Consider the following 21,427-nt stretch of genomic DNA (forward strand, 5'->3'; position numbering starts at 1 on the left):
ATCTTCTTTAATTTCTTTCTTCAGAGACTTGAAGAGTTTGTCATACAGATCTTTCACCTCCTTAGTTAGAGTCATACCATTATATTTTTTGTGACTATTGTGAAGGGTGTTATTTCCCTAATTTCTTTCTCATCCTGTTTATCCTTTGTGTTTGAGTTAATTTTATATCCAGCTACTGCACTAAAGCTGTTTATCATGTATAGGAGTACTCTGGTGGAATTTTCAGGGTCACATATAGGTACTATCATATCATGTGCAAATAGTGATATTTTGACTTCTTCCTTTCCATTTTGTATCCCCTTGATCTCCTTCTGTTGTCAAATTGCTCTGGCTAGGACTTCAAATACCTTATGAATAGGTAGGGAGAAAGTAGGCAGCCTTGTCTTGTCCCTGATTTTAGTGGGATTGCCTCCAGCTTCTCTCCATTTACTTTGATGTTGGCAACTGGTTTGCTTTATATTGCTTTTATTATGTTTAGGTATGGGCCTTGAATTTCAGGATGATATTTTAACATCCTTCCATTTACTGCAAAATTCTTGGTCTTTTTTTTTTTTTAACATATCTTCCTGTTTTATTAATTACTTTATTCATTTACATTTTAAATGATATCCCCCTTCATGGTTACTGCTCCACAAACCTCCATCCAATTCTTATTCTTCCCCATATCTTTTGCCTCTATGAGGGTGCTCTTTCATCAACTCACCACTCCTGCCTCACTGCTCTAGTATTCCTACACTGGGGCATCTAGTCTCCATAGGACCAAGAACCTTCTTTCAAACTGATGTCAGATGAGGCCATGCCCTGCTACATACATATCTGGAGTCATGGATACCTCCATATACTCTTTGGTTGGTGGTTTAGCCCTTTGGAGCTCTGGGTGGTCCAGTTCATTGATATTGTTCTTCCTATGGAGTTGCAATCCCCTTCAGTTCCTTCAGTCCTTCCCCTAGCTCTCCCATTGAGTTCCCTAAGCTCACTCTGATGGTTATCTGTAGGTATTTGCATCTGTATTAGTAAGGTGCTATCAGAACCTTTAAGGGAAAAGCCATACCAAACTCCTGTTACCACGTGCTTTTTGGCATCAGCAATAATGCGCAGGTCTGTTTGCAGATGGAATGAATCCCTAGGTGGGGTGGTCTCTGGATTGCTTTCCTCAGTCTCTATTTCATTTTTTGTCCTGGCCTTTCCTTTGGAAGTATCAATTCTGGGTTAACAATTTTGAGATGGGCCTATCCCTGAGCTGGACCCTGGAAGCCTCTTGCTACCCTGGCAACTGAGGCTTTATAGTGGCTACCCCTAGTTCCCCACCCTCTACTGCTACATATTTCTGTTCAATTTCTTGACCCTGTGTACTATTCTCCTGTTCCATACCTAAACCTGCTCCCCTTATTCCCTGCCCCTCCTCTCTCCCCCCAGTACCCTTCCTCTCTTTCTACCTACTGTGATTATTTTATTTCTTCTACTATCTAGAATTCAAGCATCCACATTTTGATCATTTTTCCTCTTAAGCACCATATTGTTTGTGGGTTGTATCATGGGTACTTCAAGCTTTTAGGCTAATATCCACTTATCAGTGAGTATATATCATTTGTGTCTGGGTTACTTCACTGCTGCAACCCCGCACTCCAACAAGCAGAGACGGGGGGGGGGGGAGGAGGAAAAAAACTACACAAACTCCAAGACAGGTTTCTCAAACCTCTTTCCCTAACAGCTTTTTCCAACAGCATTCTCAAATATCTTTTCCCCACAGCATTCTCAAACAGCTTTCTTCCACAGCACTCTCAAACAGCTTTCTCCAAAACAGCATTCTCCCTCCTTCCTGTTTTTGTTTTTCATCAGTCCTCTGACCTAATCCCTCCCCTCTCTCCTGGATCTAATCAGAATTCAGCCAGGGAGGCCAGTACAGATGGGCAGCACAGGATCTTCAAAGTGTGCAGGCTCAGGTTCTTGGTAAACAGAGATCATGGGGCTTGACCACAGATGCCTCTTCCCTCACTTCACTCTGGATGAAATTTTATAGTTCCATCCATTTGGCTGTGAATTTCATGAAGTCATTGCTTGTAATAGCTTATTAGAACTCCATTGTGTAAATGTGCCTCATTTTCTATACCCATTCTTCTGTTGAGGGACATCTGTATTGCTCCAGATTCTGGCTATTATAAGTAAGGTTGGTATAAACATAGTGGATCATGTGTCCTTATCATACGTTGAAGCTTCTTTTGAATCTATGTCCAGGAGTTGTGTAGCTGGGTCTTTAAGTAGAACTATTTCCAGTTTTCTGAGAAACCACAGGAGTGATTATTTTATTAACTTAAGAGTATTTGATTGTGTAGATGTACCACATTTTCATTATCCATTCTTCATTTGAAGGACATTTAGGTTGTTTCCCACTCCTGGATATTATGAATAAAGCTGTTATGAACATAGTTGAGTAAGTGACTTTGTGGGATGTTAAAGCATCCTTTGGGTATAGCTGAGTCTTGAGGTTGAACTATTTCAAGTTTACTGAAACCACCGAATTGACTTCTAAAGTTGTTGTACAGGTTTGCACTCCCACCAGCTATGGATAAGTTTTCCCCTTGCTCTACATCCTTTCCAGCATTTACTATTGCTTGAGTTATTGTTCTTAGCCATTCTGATAGGCATATGATAGAACTTCAAAAGTTGTTTTCATTTGAATTTCCCTGATGATTAAGGACTTTGAACCTTTCCTTAAGTGTTTCTCAGCTATTCAAGATTCCTCTGTTGAGAATTCTCTGTTTAGCTCTGTAGACCATTTTTTAACTGGATTATTTGGGTTGTTGTCTTCTAACTTCTTAAGTTCTTTGTAAATTTTGGATATTAGCCCTGTGTCAGTTGTAGGGTTGAAGATCCTTTTTCAGTCTGTAGGCTGCTGAAATGTTCTATTGACAGTGTCCTGGCCTTACAGAAGCCTTTCAATTTCATAAGGTCTTATTCATCAATTGTTAATAATAGAGCCTGAGATATTTATGCCTTTTTCATGAAATTGTTTCTTTTTAAAAATTATTTATTTATTTATTTTATGTATATGAATGAGCACAGCATTGTACTCTTCGGACATAACAGAAGAGGACATCAGACCCCATTGCAGATGGTTCTGGGCCACCATGTGGTTGCTGGGAATTGAACTCAGGACCTCTGGGAGAACACTCAGTACTCTTAACTACTGAAGTATCTCTTCAGCCCAGAATGTTGATTCTTATACCAATGTGTTCAAGGATATTTCCTACTTTTTCTTCTATGAGATATATTGCCTCTGTTTTAATGTTGAGGTACTTTGAATCACTTGGACTTGAGTTTTGTGCAGGATGCTAAATATGTATCAATTTGTATTCTTCTACATGCAGACATCCAGTTAGAACAGCACCATTGATTGAAAATGTATTAATTGTTCCATTGTATGGTTTTGAGTTCTTTATCAAAAATCAAGTCTCTGTCCATAGGTCTATGGGTTTATATCTGGGACTTTTATTTGGATCCATTGATAAAAGTGTTTGATTCTATACAAATACCATGTAGGGTTTATCACTATTGCTCTGTAGTACAGCTTAAGGTCAAGAATGGTGATTCATCTGGAAATTCTTTTATTGTTCAAGATTATTTTGACTCTTCAGGGATTTTGTTTTTTCATATGAAATTGAGAGTTTTTTTTTCAAGTTCATAAGGTTGTGTTGAAATTTTGATGGGGACTGAATTGAGTCTGAAGATTGCTTTGGTAAGATGGTTATTTTCACTTTGTTAATCATTCTTGTCCATAAGTATGGGAGATCACTCCATCTTTTGATATCTTCTTTCCTTCTTCAGGGACTTGAAGTTATTGTTATACAGATCTTATACTTGCTTAGCTTTAGTTACACCAAAATATTTCATACTATTTGTGGTTGTTGTAAAGGGTGTTATTTCCCTACTTTCTTCATAGGCCCAGTTATCATTTGTATGAGGAGGGCTACTAAAATCTTTGAGTCAAGGTCTCTTTTAAAAAATAAGCTACAAACTGTAAAAAAGACATCAGAAAACAGTATATAAAAATACTTATTTCTGATAATATAAAACATTTAACAGTGGTATGTAGAGGAGAATATTAAAAAATGCACCATCTTGCACTATTCACCAGCTACTCTTGGGTGCTGGCAACCCTGCTGCCACCATGGCTAGCCCCATGCAGTGACCACACACCTCACAGTTCTCTTGCTGTGGATTCTGCCCACATTCCCAGAGATCCATCCCCTGTGGTTAGCAGTCCCAAATCCCAGTAAAATCAAAAGTCTAGGAGCTTGTAATTTATAAGTCAGATTTATATCAGTAAATTCTCACCACAGAAGACACCTACACAATAAACTCAGAGCCAATTGATATTCATATAAATTGTTCAACCTAGAGATAAGACAAATTGTCCTGTTACTATCCATGACTTATAAGATATTCATGGCTACCTGTTGCTATTTAAAGCCCTGCAGATTCTGGATCCTCTTTCTCTTCCTTCATCTTCCTTACTTCTCCCTCTCTCCTCTCTCTCCTGTCTCTAAAAATCTCCACCAGCCTTCCTTTTCCAGTGTCCAATCACAGGCTTCTTGTTGTTTTAATATTTAAATTATTAGGGGCAAAATTCTGCTGCAGTGCTATATTAGTACATGAAAAATAAATGGGATATCTGAAATGAAATAATTTGAAACAGAATTTCATCAAATAATAATATTATACATGTAGAAAAGATGCAGACAGAAATTAATTCTCTTCCATTAGTCACTAGCAAACTGTTTTATATCAAAATGTATAAATCAGTGAAATCATACCATTACAACGTAATGTGGTTAACAGTTAAAGTTCCTACATACCGCTGGGAGAAATTCAACAAGGAACAGAGGGCACTGAGACGAACCACAGGGAGGTTAGAGTAAAATGGCTGTTCAGGTTGACCTTGTCAACTTGGATCAAACTCTGAGGAGTCAGATGCCATTTTGTCTCTTCTCAAATTTTATACCCAAACTACTCATGTGCTAGCCTTTCCAACATCTTGTCACTGAACTCCAACATTGAGTACATCATGACAAGTTTTGCCATTCACTCTTTCCTTTCTACATTCTCAAATCTTCAATATTTTCTTTCTCTTGTTAGGACAGTTTCTGTTTTCAGTGCATCTCTGTCCCTCCTGTATTAATTTATAAATGAGGGTAGTTTATGTAAAGCCTCAATCTTGCTGCTGTGTTTTAGAGGTCACATTTCTCTTAAATTATAATCGGTGCCTCCAGTAAGCAACCTAAAGAGTAGGTTCAAACCCTCAGTAGTGATAAGCAGGTAGGATGATATCCAATTGGTTTAGCTCAAACATTTTAAATTTTGTTCTCTTAGTTTATCTACCACAAACACCAAATCCTAACTTAAACATTGATTTGAGGAGCAGGATAACAGAATGTCCTCAATAAATTGAATGAACAATACCTCTGGAAATTTAATTAGTGTCAGCTTAAGTGCTTTACCTTCTAGTTTTAGTTGTTCATGTACTTAAAGTTGGAATCTTTTGATATTTTCCTGCCATGAAGGGAGTGGTATTTTCCTGGTAAGAGGGAAAATGCTCATGAAAGCAGCTTTGATATTGAATTATTACTGCTTTGAGGAAAAAACAACAACAACAAAAAAAACAAACTAAAACAAAATCTAATCTCCAGTTGCAGGTCCTGGAGCTCCACCTGCCATTGCTTGGAACTCAGGTGTTGCTGCTGTGCACTACTGGGCTCTGACAGGAAGGGCTGACAGGAGGCAGGCAGCAGGAGAGCTCTGAGTTCCAGTCAGATCATGAGCCCTGAACCTGCATAGCTTGCCTGGAATTTTGGGAGCTTTGCAGTTCATTCTGCCTCCTTTACCAAGTTGTGTCTGACAGAAAATTATATCATCTGTCTGTCTGTCTATCTATCTATCTATCTATCTATCTATCTATCTATCTATCTATCATCTATCTATCTATCTTCTACTTGAATTAAAAAACTTCTGACAGGATTTTTTTTCCTTTCCTACGGGTTATTTTTGTATTCAGTATACTTCCAAATGTTTTGGTCTTCTCAATCTTAAAATCATTTTCAATAATTGTACAATTTGATTTGTCACAAAGGCTGAGAGGTTGGTACCATATTAATACCACTCTTCCAAGATTCAAGATCCCTTTTTTATGAGAAGCCCAAGTACTCTGGAACCCTAATATCCATTCTCTTACATTCTCAGAGAGTCATATGCTTCATGTTTTGGATCAATTGAGGAGGCCTTTGTAGGCATCATGACAGGGAGAAAATGAATGCATAAGAAGTTAAAATGAAAACTTTGATCAAATAGATCAACCTGGATCAAACTCCAGGAAGTCTAATATCAGGCTGTTTAATGTCAGCATATTAAAACCCAGTATTTGGGGAGGAAAGTTTCTTGGTGTAATAAAGTATCCAGTGCACAAAGAAGGATAATTCCATTGAAACCCAACTCAGGGTCTCTCTCATTTATCCCAAGAAGATGGGTTGTAGAGATAGAATGCCAGTGCTAGCTTTTGGATATAATGAAGGATCTAGTATAGCCATGGGTGTACATATCGTGAAGAGATTACAGAGGCTACTAGTCATCTCTGGTCCTAGTTGTGGAAGCTTTGGGGAGCTGATAGCTGTACAGGCAATATAAGAACCATTTAGATTACCTTTAGTCCTGGCTGAGAGATCTAATTATGGCCTCCCTCAAAAGATAATGTAGAACAAATGGCTATAAATCACTTCCAATTTGCAGATTTCTGGATGAAAGGAAAGGTAATATGTCTAATCCGTTGAGAGAAAAAAATCAGTGTGTTTAACATTCCTGGTTTCCCTGGTGATCTGTGGTCACAAGGACTTTTGTGCTCTTAATAATAAACCACTTTGGAAAACAGTTTTATTTTTGAAAAATGATTTTAAATGGTAGCTCGATAGGTGGTTCAGTGTTTAAGAGTGCTTGTTCCCAGCCAGATGCCCAGGTTTGGTTTCTAATACCCAAGCGGAAGATCCTAACTGTAGTATCTGTAGTCCAAACAGACCCAATGTCTTTCTTCGGCTTCCATGGGTGCCGCACTCACTGGGTACACATTTGAGAAAAGCAGACACACACAAAATAATTGTAACATAGTTACATTAACAACTTTAATACTATTTAAATACTCTACTTTTATGACACAAGACTCATAAAAAGGTATGTCCTTTTTTATTAGATATTTTCTTTATTTACATTTCAATTGTTACCACCTTTTCTGGTTTCCCCTACAAAAACCTCCTATCCCATAACCCTCTCTCTCCTCACCAACCCACCCACTCCTGCTTCCCTGTCCTGGCATTCCTCTACACAGGGGCATCAAGCCTTGTCAGGATCAAGGGCTTCTCCTCCCATTGATGTCCAACAAGTCCATCCTCTGCTACATATGTAGCTGGAGCCACGGGTCCCTCCATGTGAACTCTTTGGTCAGTTTGGTTTAGTCCCTGGTAGTTCTGGGGGTAATGGTTGGCTCATATTCCCTCTTTTGGGGCTGCAAGCTCCTTCAGCTCCTTCAGTCCTTTCTATACCTCCTCCATTGGGGACATCGTGCTCTTCATGATCTTCATTTGGCCTGTGAATTGTATCTAGGGTATTTTGAGCTTCTGGGGATAATGTCCACTTATCAGTGAGTATATTCATTTGTGATTGAGTTACTTCACTCAGAATGATATTTTCTAGGTCCATCCATTTGCCTAAGAATTTTATGTAGTCATTGTTTTTAATGAGTAGTATGTTCTTTTGTGATTGGGTTACCTTATTCAGAATATCCTCCAGATACATCCACTTGCCTAAAAAATTCATAAATTCATTGTTTGTAATAGCTGAGTAAATGTGTAAGTGTGCCATATTTTCTTTGGAGGAGGTACCATGTGGGACTGAGAAGAAGGTATATCCTTTTGTTTTAGGATAAAATGTTCTGTAGATATCTATTAAATCCATTTGTTTCATAACTTCTGTTAATGTCCATGTGTCTCTGTTTAGTTTCTGTTTCCAGGATCTGTCCATTGTTGAGAGTGGGGTGTTGAAATCTCCCACTACTATTGTGTGAGGTGCAGTGTGTGTAATGGGTGTAATCTAATAGTTCTGCCTTTATATGTTATTTGACCCTTACTGTACTTAATATTCTTTCTTTCTTTTGTGCATATGGTATTGTGATTATTACGTGACAGTAGGAATTTCTTTTCTCGTCCAATCTATTTGAATTTCTGTAGTCTTCTTGTATGTTTATGGGAATCTCTTTCTTTAGTTTGGGGAAGTTTTCTTCTATAATTTTGTTGAAGATATTTACTGGCACTTTAAATTGGAAATCTTCACTCTCTTCTATATCTATTATCTTTAGGTTTGAAATTCTCATTGTATCCTGGCTTTCCTGGATGTTTTGGGTTAGGAACTTTTTACATTTTCTTTGACTGTTGTGTCAATGTTTTCTATGGTATCTTCTGCACCTGAGATTCTCTCTTCTATCTCTTGTATTTTGTTGGTGATGCTTGAATCTATGGCTCCTGATCTCTTTCCTAGGTTTTCTTTCTCCAGCGCTGTCTCCCTTTGTGATTTTTTTTATTGTTTTTATTTCCATTTTTTGATCCATGGTGGTTTTATTCAGTTCCTTCACGTGTTCTTTTTTTATTCTGTAATTCTTTAATGTATTTTTCTGTTTCCTCTTATAGGTCTTCTACATGTTTACCTGTGTTCTCTTGTATTTTTTTAAAGGAGTTATTTATTTACTTCTTAAAGTCCTCTATCATCATCATGAGATATGATTTTAGATCAGAGTCTCGCTTTTCTAGTGTGTTGGGGTAACCAGGGCATGCTGTGGTGGGAAAACTGGGTTCTGATAATGCCACATGGCCTTGGTTTCTGTTGTTTATGTTCTTGAGCTTGCCCTTTTCCATCTGGTTATCTGTGGTGTTAGCTGGTCTTGCTGTCTCTGACTGTGGCTTGTCCATAGTGCAATCCTTTGTGTCAGTCCTTCTGAAAGACCAGTTCTCTCTGGGAGCTATTTACGTATGAAGAGCTGTGGTACAGGGCCAGCTCTGGGGTGCAGACAGAAATAAGAAGGATGCTTACCCCAGCTCATCCTAGGTTCCTATGTCCTAATGACTCTGGGAGGATCCCTCTTGGGCCAGGAATTTGAAGAGAAGTGGTGGTCTTATATATGCTTGCAGGTGTGTAGGTACTCCTGGGAGACCAGCCCTTTCCTGGGGGCATTTATGTATGTAGTTCTGTAGCACAGGGTCAGAAATAGGCACAGACATGAATGAGAAGACTCCTGTCCTGGGTAGCTCCTTGGTTCCTGTTCCCTGAGGGTTCCGGCCTGTTTCTCTGAGCAGCAGTGGTGGTCCTACCTGTGTTCACAGGACTGTCTGCACTTCTGGGTTTACAGCTCTCTCCTGGTTCCACCTGGGTATGGAGCCCAGTGGCAGAGGATTGGCTCCAAGCACAAAGAGGAACCAGAAGGCTCGAAAACATTTGTACTTATATGAACAAATAAAGGTCATTAATGCAAAAGAAGCAAGGAAAATATAAGTATCATGTGATTACTTTTTATAAAATCCCAACATGAAGAGAAAAATCTATGAAAAATATTTCAGCAGGCATATTTATGGATCTTATGTATACCTTGATGTACACATTAACAGTTTAAGTTATGGTTTTATAATTATGTTTAATCTTAACTTCACAGTCTTGGTATAATTGGAAACCTCACAGCTCCATGCAATGTGCCCTGTGGTTGTACAACTTCTGCCTATAATCCTATATGTGGAAGAGATGAGATACAATACTTCTCTCCCTGCTTTGCAGGTTGCAGAGCTACTAAAATGCTAAGGAATAAAAAGGTAGATTTTCTTATGCTTCTTCCTCTCCAGTAACATGCTCAATTTGTAGATGTTGACTAGATTCTATTCATAGCTCTCCAGTACTTTGCTTTTATATTTTTCTCACTTTTAATTTTAGCAACAATCAAAGAAAATCTAATTTTTGTTTACCAAATTCCCTTTCGTCAGCATTCACTGAATTTTGATCACAATCTTTCACAAACCAAAGGGTTGCCCAGTGCTATCCTTTGTGTCACTTTTCCTTCAAATGTGCCTTCTGCTGAGATTCAAAATCCGTAGTGTATATATATATATATATATATATATATATATATATATATATATATATGATTTTTTTCTAGACAGGGTTTCTCTGTATAGCCATGTCTATCCTATAACTCACTCTGTAGACCAAGCTGGCCTCGAACTCAGAAATCCCCCTCTTTTGCCTCAAAGTACTGTGATTAAAGGCGTGTGCCACCACTGCCAGGCCTAATTTCCCAATAATATTTCTTATTTCTGCTTCACAGCAACTCAGATTTGGACCTGACTTTTTAAAAATGGGTGGTTGCAAATCCAGTACTTTACCACTGAGCCATATCCCCAGTTCATTCACACACACACACACACACACACACACACTCACACACACACACACACACACACACACACACACACACACACACACACGCATGCGCACCTTTCAAAAGATATATTTGAAACTATAGAAAACTATAAGCCATAGATAACACACATAAATGGCAGAAATATCACTTAAGTGAACTGAATATGCTCAAAAGTCATTACATATTTCATGGCAGGGACTTGAAATTTCCTACTTCCAGGAATGTCGGCACTACCCAAAACTAGTTTCTTTTTTCTTAGTCCTAGTTCTGTTGTAGAGAGCAATTGCTACACTACCACTTGTCTAAATTTGTGGAATTCTCTTAATTTGATATTGTGTGTATGCATTGTTGATGTATATGTATGTGTATGTTTTGTGCATGCACACACACACATACACACCCACAGACACACATGCACGCGCGCGCGCGCGTACACACATGTGAAGCACAGTTGTGCCTTCATGAAAGTATTTAATTCTCCAAAATATAAGAGTAATCAGTTATTAAATAGATAAATGGAGTACTGGTCAGAGGAGAATGTCTGATGTCATTTATCAGGATGAGTCCATCTTGATTTGTGAGGCAGTCTTTTCACATGCTTAGAGCTCTCCCAAGTGTGCTAGAGGACCTGGCCCTAAGTCCCCAGGAAATCTCATATGTCTGGATCGGCAGCAGTGGGCTTAGAAGCACACTACCATGCAAGGCTTTTTTCTTTTTTTTTTTTTCTTTTTTTGTTTCTCTGTATAGTCCTGGCTGACCTGGAACTCACTTTGTAGACCAGGCTGGCCTCGAACTCAGAAATCTGCCTGTCTCTGCCTCCCAAGTGCCAGGATTAAAGGCATGCACCACCACTGCCCGGCTCCATGCAAGACTTTTAATGTGGGTGTAGTGAGAACACCATTCTTGACACCTCACAGAATTTTTACCCCTTCCCCTGTGTGTATGTTTCATATTGCTAACTATATATATATAGTTATATATATATATATATATATATATATATATATATATATATATATATACAGGACAATATGATAATCACAATTCACCACCACAGAGCTATATTATCTTGTCTGTACACAAACATTTAGAATTTTCTCTTTTTTGTGCTTTATTTAGCATCATGAATATAATTTTTATTTTATTTTTTTTTGTTTGGATTCAACATATATCTTGAGTCTGGATCAATATCTATCATTTATTACCCTATCTCTACCTAGCAACTTCCAAAATACTTTTGAATAACATTTTTATGATCCCCCAATTCTAAGTTTAGAACTCCAGACATAGCATGACTCAGTTGCACAGACAGAAGTCAGGGTTCAAAGCCAAGCTCTGCTCTGTCTAGAATCTCTGAGAAGGGATGCGTTGTAAATGCTTCTGGTTTCTCTAAGCTTGCAAGTAATAAAATCTGTATTTCTTTAATGCAATTCCTCAGAGTCAGTTTTAGCTCATATGGACTACTCAAATTCTTTAAAAGGTGAACCCCTTTCCCTCAAGGCTAGCAAAATAGATTAGACTGTCTTCCTCAAATGAAATGCCTGTTACAGTTTGAAGTTCACCTAGTCAGTTGAGATTCAATCGAAGTACTCTTTTCCCCCATCATTACACATGAATATACTTTATAAGAGAACTAAAAGCCACAGATTCTTTTTCTGTGGGTATTAAGTTATGTATAGTTGATGGAAGGAATCACCACAGCCATCTTGAATTACTTCCTCACACAGAAGGTAGGGGACATCTACATTGTGCTATACCTTTTAATATTTCCTATAGGTTTCCAACTGTTTTACTTAAGAAAAAAATATTCTTTTCTCACAAAATAAACCCATCCAGTTTCCTTTCCCTTCACTCCTCCCAGTTTCCCCTATTTTCCCTCTCCCACAAATCCAATCCTATTCTGTTTCTTGTTTAGACAAGAGCATACCACTTAGAGATAACAGTCAAGTAGGACAAAACAAGGTACAATAAGCCTCATATTGAGGCTGGACAAGGGATCTGAAGAAGAAGAAGTGTCCTTAGAGAGGTGAAAAATTGTCAGAGATACACCCCTCTCACTGTTATGAGTGCCACTAATACACCGAGGTTGTCAGACCATAACATGAACACAGAAGACCTGATACAGATCCATGCAGAGCCTGTGCTTGCTGCTTCAGTCTCTTTTCACCCATGCGAGCTCTGCATAGGTGATTCAGTGATCCAAATTCTCTTGGTATCTTCCATCCCTTCAGATTCCTGCAATTTAATCCCCTCTACTGCAGTGTTTCCCTACATCCCAGTGGAGGGACCTAATGAGTCCTCCAATTTTGAACATCTCTCACAGAATATCTGGCTGAGGTTCTCTGCACTACTCCTGTCTACTGATGGAGGGGACCTCTCCGATAACAACTGTACATAGCACCAAACTGTGAGAATAGCATAATATTATTAGAAATCTTTCGATTTTTGTTTTTCTGCCAGTCATGTTTGATTCTAGCCTAGGACTATGGGCTCTTAAGTTTTGAGATAGCTGATATGAACAGGTCATTCAACCCCAATGAGATTGTGACCCACACACTGAGAACTTCATGACACGAACTAGGGGTGAAGGTTCTTGGCAGGCCCTTTACATTCAAAGAGCTATGTGAATGTTTTCCTTAGCAAAAGGACCCCAATGTTGGTTTTTAGGAAATGATCTTTGGTCTTAGCATCAGACTGCGATGCTTTGGTATTCCTTTGGAACTCTCTCAGACAACAACTCAAATGAATGCAACCCAGTCTCACCACTTAAAACCTTAACTGGTTCACATACCATATCTTCCATTACTAGGAGTCCTCATTTAGGTCATCCTCATAGATTATAAGAATCCTCCCTTAGACTAGGTTTCCATAACACACCCAATGCTCCCCAATTCTAACTTTATCTCCCCAAACTGTCTTTTTCCACTTCCTTTCCATCTGATTCCTCTTGTTCCTGTCTTCGTCTACAGGCAATCTACAAAGGTAACTTTCTGTTTCTCCTTATCAAGGAGATCAATGAATCTACTACCATAGTGTTGTAATTTTTATCTAAACTTTTGGGGTCTGTGAATTGTAACTTCATTATCATTTACTTAATGAGAATATCCACTTATAAATTAGGACATATCATGTTTCTCCATCTGGTATGGGTTATCTCACACAGGATGTTTGTTGTTGTTGTTGTTGTTTATTACCATTCATTTGCCAACAAATTTCAAGATGCCACTTTTTTTTAACAGCTGAGAAATACTCCATTGTGTAAATGTGCCACATATTCATTTTACCTTAATATCACAAAAAAAATTAAAAGCAATAGGAAACAAAACCCTGGGAAATGTCTCTTGAGTATCAGTTTAATCTTTACTCTCATATTAGTAAGGCTATTGTATGCTGGATATTTCTGAAATACTATTTCTATTTTCAATATTAATAGGCATACTACAATTGTTCTTGCATTAAAGAAGGACTGACAACTGCTGATACTGAAGGTCAATATATTGATGCTGTTTCTGGAACATGTAATACCGGATGTCTTAAATTACCTTTATTTTTTGCATTTTACTTTACTGCAACAATTTTTTCTAGTTTCTGTAGTATACCTTCCATTTTGATTGCCATTCAGTAAGTATGTAATTTTTGTAATTATTGAGAAGTTACCTTATATGTATGAAACAGAAATACTTCAAATTATTACCTCAAATGATTTTCCGTGATTTATTGTAGTTAATACAGATAGAAAATATTTTTTATTGTTAAAATTTGTGTATTTGTTTAATTTTTCCTTTTACTTATTTTATTTAGTCTTTTTCTGTAATGTGTATAGATGCTATATTTATTCTCACTTTAATTTAAAAATACAACCCATTTTGGAATTGAATATATTGCTCTCTAACTTTATAGCAAATGTAGGTATTTATGCACCAGAAACAGCATAACTTTGAAAGAAACCTAATATTTACCTTGTAGATTATACATGATGAATCCATAATCAAGAAAAATTTAAATTGTCACCATAGATGTGAGTGTAAATTTAATTTATTAGTGTATGTATTTAACAATAATTCTACATTAAATGCTGAGTCATAATAAAGCATAAGTGTCAACAAAAGTGGAGCACAGTAACTTTTACAGATTTAAACTTATTCTTTTCATTTATTTTAATTTGGAATTGTGAATATAATAGGGATACCACATGAAAGAGGGGAGACTCGGAAATTAGGATGATTCAAGTAAAATTGAATAAAGTTCTAACCAAATGTAGGATGGATGTAAGAAAAGCCATTCCATAGTGTGCTATGCAGGCACGATGGTCTGCATGGAATGAGAGTGAGTGAGGAGGACAACCTTCTGTGGGACTCACTCATCCCTGAAGATAAAGAGTGGACTTAAATTATCTCCCTCATTCAATATGCCATTTAATCAGAACTCAATCAAAGACCAGAATATTAAGTGTAGACTTACTGATACAATATACAGAGTGTATAATTTACCCGAAACAGCAAACTAAGAAAATGCAGAGTGGAGTTAACAATGCTGAAACGGACTCTAAGCAATTCCATACCTGGCAGAGGGAGGAAAGCAAACGTGAGAGCTAGACACAGCTGAGTTGTTTCAGGAAAAGGTGGCTCAGGCAGATTTGATCCATAAAGTTCTTTCCCATGGTTTTGAGTTTATAGTCATGTTAAATAATGGGTAAATGGATAGATATACACTGTGTTTATAGGACAAATTAAACTTTTGTCAACCAGCTAAATATTTGTGGTATAAATTAAGTATAACATATACATTGTTTAAAAAAAAACTAGTATGTGTGACTCACAAGTAAGATCATTGCTATTTAATTTCAGAAGTGTACCTCCCAGTTGGAAATCAATGTGCTTGGGTTTAATGTTGACAGTTTGGAGATTCACTGGTATGTGTTTTCAACTATATTCAATGTAGAAAATTGTTCATCTTTGACATGTAAATTTTCATGTATATTTAAACTTCAGGAAAAAATAATGTAAAGTGATACAAAAATGAATATGAGATTGCTCTGAAATATTTAGGAGTTAAGTAAATACAGAGAGATATTAGGTAAGGTAAACGCCATCCAATTAATCAAAATAGGCATCAATTATACTGTGTCAGCTGAAGCCTTGAATCCTACCTGAAGTGTCTTCATCATCACACACAAATTACACTGATAGACTATTTAAAACATCTACATATTTGAAGTAATATTATCCTTGTATGCTTGTGGATTGTCATAAGAAATGAGTCCTGTGATATGTATTACTTTATTACAGTTTTTGACCATGTTTATTGTAGTACTCATAAAATTTCCTCCTGTAGAGTAGTTCTCTGGTTCAATAGGAAAGGGGTTGCTTGTCCTTATAACCAATCTTGCCACTATTGCACTGTGGGCACTACCTCCTGAAAGCTTTGTACTGTAGTTGGGTCTGGTCATGGATAATACCCTACTTTTGTCCATCAGCCTGCGTAGCTCACTCAGCTCTATGAATGCTAGTCAGCAGAGAGATTTCAGGATTGTTTTCTCTGTGTCCTGTTACCAAAGTGTGTGGTGTTTTCAGTAATCAGGTCTTATCATCTAGACGTTCTGGTACTTATTATCAATGGTCATAGTCCATATTGTTTCAAGTGCCTCTACAGCCTCCCAGAACAATAACCAACAGAGAGGAAAATTGTGTTTGACACTGAGATTTTCACTTAATATTACCTGTGTTCACGCAGAGTATTATTTACTTACAAGTGTGCGATACATCTGTTCAAACTCTGAAATAATTCTTACCACACGAACCTGTTATACAATTCCTGGGCATATTACCAAAAGAATTGATTTCTTATTACATCAGTACCATAGTATTCATGCTCACTGACTTTATATTGCATTACAGCTAGGAATGGAGGCAACTTAGTTGGTTATCAGCTGATGAATGTACCCTGAGAATGGATACATATACATAGTATAATTTTACTCATCTATAATGAAAAAGTAACATTGAGAAACTTGAAGAAAATTTGAAATAACCAAAAGGAAATATATTGTGTGAAGTCATTCAGGTCCAAAAATATAATTCTAAATATTCCTTTTAATAAGTTGATCCTAGCGCCTGATCATTTGTAGGTTTAATCCAAAGTACATTTTGAAATTAGAAATGGCCCATTGCTTGATAGGATGCAACTGGGGAAAAGGGATGGCATAATATAGGTGAGAGGGAGAATGTAGGGAACAAAAGTGTTAGGGCAGGGAGTAAAATAACAGAGCAAAGGAAAGGCCAGGGGAAGCCTCAGAGAAAATGAAATCTTTATGAAGAAGTTACATGGGAAAAATGATCTTGCAGCATGAGTAAAAGTTCATAAACAAGAGTGATAAAACCCATGTGATATGAAAACACAGTGGGAATTGCTGGGCACTGTGGTTTTAAAAGGATGGGAATGCGATGAAGAATGGAGGAAAAGGATGAGTCCATCAAAACTAAGAATGATAGAAGGCTTATGAACTCTTACTAGCTTTTATGCTATATCAAAATAAAAGATATGAATAGATTATATGTTTTAATTTAATTGATAGCAGCACATTGAACCCATGTCTGGGTTGTGTGTGTGTGTGTGTGTGTGTGTGTGTACAGGCTGTTGCCACCGAGAATCTTGAAATATATTCCCCTGGGATAAGAGAAATATTCTTGAGAGACATAGACAAGAGACTGCAGTCAGAAAATAGTGTGAAGTCACCTTTGGTCATTAAAAATCTCATAGTTATCTATCTTTAAAGATAGTAGGAGTTAAAAAAAATCGTGTAATATAGTTCCTTTGTTGTAAATATGTCTAATAAATATTCCCTTAAAAATCTATTTTATGATATCTTATAAATATTAGCATGGGCAGAATTCTAAAATCATTGTAAACTACTAATATTGGTATGCATGCAAGGACCAGGATATTGATTATCACATTTATTAGCCAATAGAAAAAGGCTATTACAGAATTTTAAATAATTTCATAGGATTACATGTATGTGTGTGTGTGTGTGTGTATGTGCGTGCATGTTGAGAAGTAATTATTCTTATCCTGTTTCTTTTTTTTTAATGAAGCACTTATGAACATTTACTATTTTATAGGCTCTGTCCCTTCACCAATATTTTTTGCAGCAGCATTAGATTTTACTTGTAAATTCTGGGATATTAATGAATGTGGAGAAAAAGTAAATTGTTGGATCTTTAATGAGGAAAATTTGGTCTACACATTTAAGACAACATGTAAGTGATGTGAATTTTATAAACTTAAAGTTGATTTCAGAATTTCCAATTGTTTATACCAAGGTAGTAACCTTGAGTAAGTACTTTGATAATTAAAAACTTACATAATTATATATGAAGTATTTCATAAGCTTTTATTATATTATTCATGTAAATGTTTACATATTTCTGTTAACTGCATTCTAGATATCTGTGTAATACTTTAAGAAAGGGTAGTAATTAATATAATTTTAATGTATTGACTATTTTGTATATTTTTGAAGCCAAAATAAAATTTTCCTGACAAATTTTTAATTTTTAAATATTAGATAAATTTGAATAAAATCAATAATAGCTGTTTGGTGGTTTGAATATGTATCACTCAACCCCACACACATTCATCTGTTTGAAAGCTTGGCACATAGGGAGTAACACTGTTAGGCGGTAGGGACTTTTGAAAGTAGGGATGGATCTTTCAGAGAAAGTATGTTACTGTGGAGTCACGCTTAAGGTCTCCTATGCTCAAACTATATGCTCGTTGTGGCATGCAGTCACCAGATGTCTGCCAATCAAGATGTAACAACTCTCAATTTCTTTTCCATCACTGTGTCTGCCTGTAGTTCAGCATGCTTCCCACCATCACAGTAATGGACTAAGCCTCTGATAGTGTAAGCCAGTCCCAGTTAAATATTTCCTTTTGTAAGAACTTCTGTGGTTTCTCTTCCCACCAGTAACATCCTAATTTAGAAGTGGTACCAGGGAATGGAGTATTGCATGATAGGCCTGAACATGATTTGGAGGAATGTGGATTTGGGCTTATGGGTTAGGAAAGAAGTAGAGTGTGTTTTAACTGGGAGCAATTGGTCATACTAGTAAGAACAAAGAAGACGGTGGTGCTGAGTGTAATTTGAACTGTGGGTTCTGGGCTCAGGAAGTTTCATAATAGAAGGATGTTAGTATGTTGCCTAGAGATCATTCTTGTGATCTTAGGGTACAGAATGTGGCTGCTCTTTCCATTGTCTGTAGAGTCTTTCTGAGGTTAAAATGAAGAGGTTTATCGGCCATCACTGGGAAGAGAGGCCCCTTGGTCTTGCAAACTTTATATGACCCAGCACAAGGGAACACCTGGGCCAAGTAGTGGGAGTGGGTGGGTAGGGGAGTGGGGGCAGGAGGGGGTATAGGGAACTTTCGGGATAGCATTTGAAATGTAAATAAAGAAAATAATAATAAAAAAAAAATTTAAAAAAAAGGAAAAAATTGCCTTGATCAGAGTAACCTATTGACATGTTTGTTTCTTGATCATTAATTAATGTAGGATTCGTCCTGCTGTGGTCCATTATATGCCTAGGCAGGTGGGAGTGGAATGTATTTTAAAAGCTGGTGAAATGTGAGCCTGTAAACAACCCAGTAAAGCAACATTCCTCTGTAGTTTCATCCTCAGTTCTTTCTGAGTTCTAGTCCTGTATTTCTTCAATCACAAACTGTTACCTGGAAGTCGAAGATGAAATAAACCCTATCTTCCCCCCCCCCCCGAAAAAAATGAAGATGTTTAGATTAATTTCATTGGCAAACAAAATCTCAAACAACCTAGGGTAGACTGTCCTGTGGTTAACTCTTATGAAGAACAGTTTGATGAAAAGGAACAAAGAAAATACTAAATGTATGTTTTGTAGAGACAACAGGCACCAGAAAGTACAAAGGAGATAAATCCCATGTTGAAGCAGATAAACATATTAAAGACATTAAGTGGAATAAAGGGATTTGTGGTAACATGGCAAGAACCCATTACAGTAAGTTTCCATTTTGTGAAAAGGAATTAAAGAACAGTTTACGTCTAGGCATAGAGGTACATGCATTGAATTGCAACACTCAGGAGACAAAGGCATGCAGATATCTGAGTTCATGGTCAACCTAGTGTATAGATGGAGTTCAGGGAGATTTGAGTTTAAGCACAGAAGGAAGCCATCAAAAACAGAAACCTGGTGAAGAAAGAATTGAATGAGGGGGCCATGTTTCAGCCCCAGCTAACAGCAGAACTTGGCATTTTTGGACATGTGGTACTGTCTTCAGAAGCAAGAATAATAGAAAGAGGTTTTGGAATCTTCCTCTGTGACTAAGGAAATTTGCTAACACGAGGATGGTGTCAAGAGTATCCTTGCATGGAGACCCCAAAATGATGGTGATGCCAGATTCATTGGATCTCTGCCAGATAGCAAAACACAGGGAATGAAATCAGCCTAACATATCTATAAGGATTTTGTTCCTTTTTTTTGTTTTTTTTCCTTGCTTTCATCCAGTATTTCCTGACCTTGCTCCTTTCCCTATCTTTTAGAACAGTAATATATACCCTGATCCATGTTTGGAGTATGTGATCTGCTTTTTGATGTTACAATAGATTACTGTTAAGTAATTGCATACAACTCAGAAGACACTTGAATCTTTGGATTTTAAAGTTTTAAGACTATGATAGATTATAGGAACTTGGGCTAAACATATTTTGCCTTATGATACAATTACAAACCTATTGGGGCCAGGAACAGTGGTAAGGTCCCCACAGATCCATGTGTTTGAATGCTTGACCCATTGAATATAACACTAGTAGGAGGTGTGGGCTTGTTGTAGTAATTGTGGCCTTGCTGTGTATCACTGTGGAGGTGGGATTTACAGTCTTCTATGCTCCAACTATGCCCAGTGAGGCACAGCATTTCCTCCTCCTGCCTGTGGATCAAGATGTACAATGCTCAGTTCCATCTCTATCATCATCTCTGCCTGCCTGCTGTCATGCTTCCCGCCATGAAAATCATGGACTAATAATCAGAAAAGGTAATCAGGCCAAATTAAATGTTTTCATTTGTAGGAGTTGGCATGGTCATGGTGCCTGTTCACAAAAATAAAATCCAAACTAAGGCAAGTCATAAATAATATCATCAAAATACCATTATTTCTCTGAAGACTAAACTTTCATCATTTTTGGTAAGAGGAGACATGTACATTAATAGTTTTAGTTATTGAAAGTCTCTCAACAGTATGATTGAATTGATGTCCAGATATGGTTGAGAGGTATCACAAAATGCCTTTATAGATAAAATGCAAATAATCAGAAGAGCTTCATGAAAAAATATTGGATCAAGACTGACAACATATTTGCCAAGAAACTACAGAGAAGGGAGTTGAGAACCATGCAAATTCAGTTATATTATCTACACTTTTAAGAACGATGGAACCCACACAAGATGAATTCTGTTTGATAAAATATATGTGTGCATAAAAGACATGAAAATGTATGTGTTTTAATTGAATTGATATCAGCATGTTGAAACAGAAAGCAATGTATGTGTGAATATTTGTGTTAGTGAGCGCAGTTGTGCTGTGTGTAATTTGGAATGTACTCCACAGTGATATGTCTATTGTATACACATAAACAAGAGAATGGAAATAGATAAGAGAGTATCAAAAAGAAATTAAATTCAAGGCTGAAATCAACAAAGTGGAAACAAAAAATACTATTCAAAGAATCAACCAAACCAGGAGCTGGTTCTTTGAGAAAATCAACAAGATAGATAAACCCTTAGCCAGACTAACTAGAGGGCTAAGGGACAGTATTTTAATTAATGAAATCAGAAATGAAAAGGGAGACATAACTACAGATCCAGAGGAAAATCCAAAACATCATCAGATCCTACTACAAAAG

At 37.0% G+C, this 21,427-nt stretch overlaps 1 protein-coding gene across 2 annotated transcripts in view; it reads left to right on the forward strand.

Moving 5' to 3' along the window:
- LOC110322520 (solute carrier organic anion transporter family member 6A1-like) overlaps positions 1-21,427 on the forward strand; it is a 42,117-nt gene that overhangs the window by 11,659 nt on the left and 9,031 nt on the right. For both annotated transcript variants that reach the window (XM_021199206.1, XM_021199207.1), the window contains exons 3-6: positions 9,740-9,893; positions 13,932-14,119; positions 15,346-15,410; positions 17,620-17,757. In XM_021199206.1, coding sequence (XP_021054865.1) covers positions 9,740-9,893; positions 13,932-14,119; positions 15,346-15,410; positions 17,620-17,757 — 545 coding nt within the window. The remainder of the gene's footprint in view (positions 1-9,739; positions 9,894-13,931; positions 14,120-15,345; positions 15,411-17,619; positions 17,758-21,427) is intronic.

This window comes from Mus pahari, chromosome 5, assembly GCF_900095145.1.
Source record: "Mus pahari chromosome 5, PAHARI_EIJ_v1.1, whole genome shotgun sequence".
Classification (NCBI taxonomy): Eukaryota; Metazoa; Chordata; class Mammalia; order Rodentia; family Muridae; genus Mus; species Mus pahari.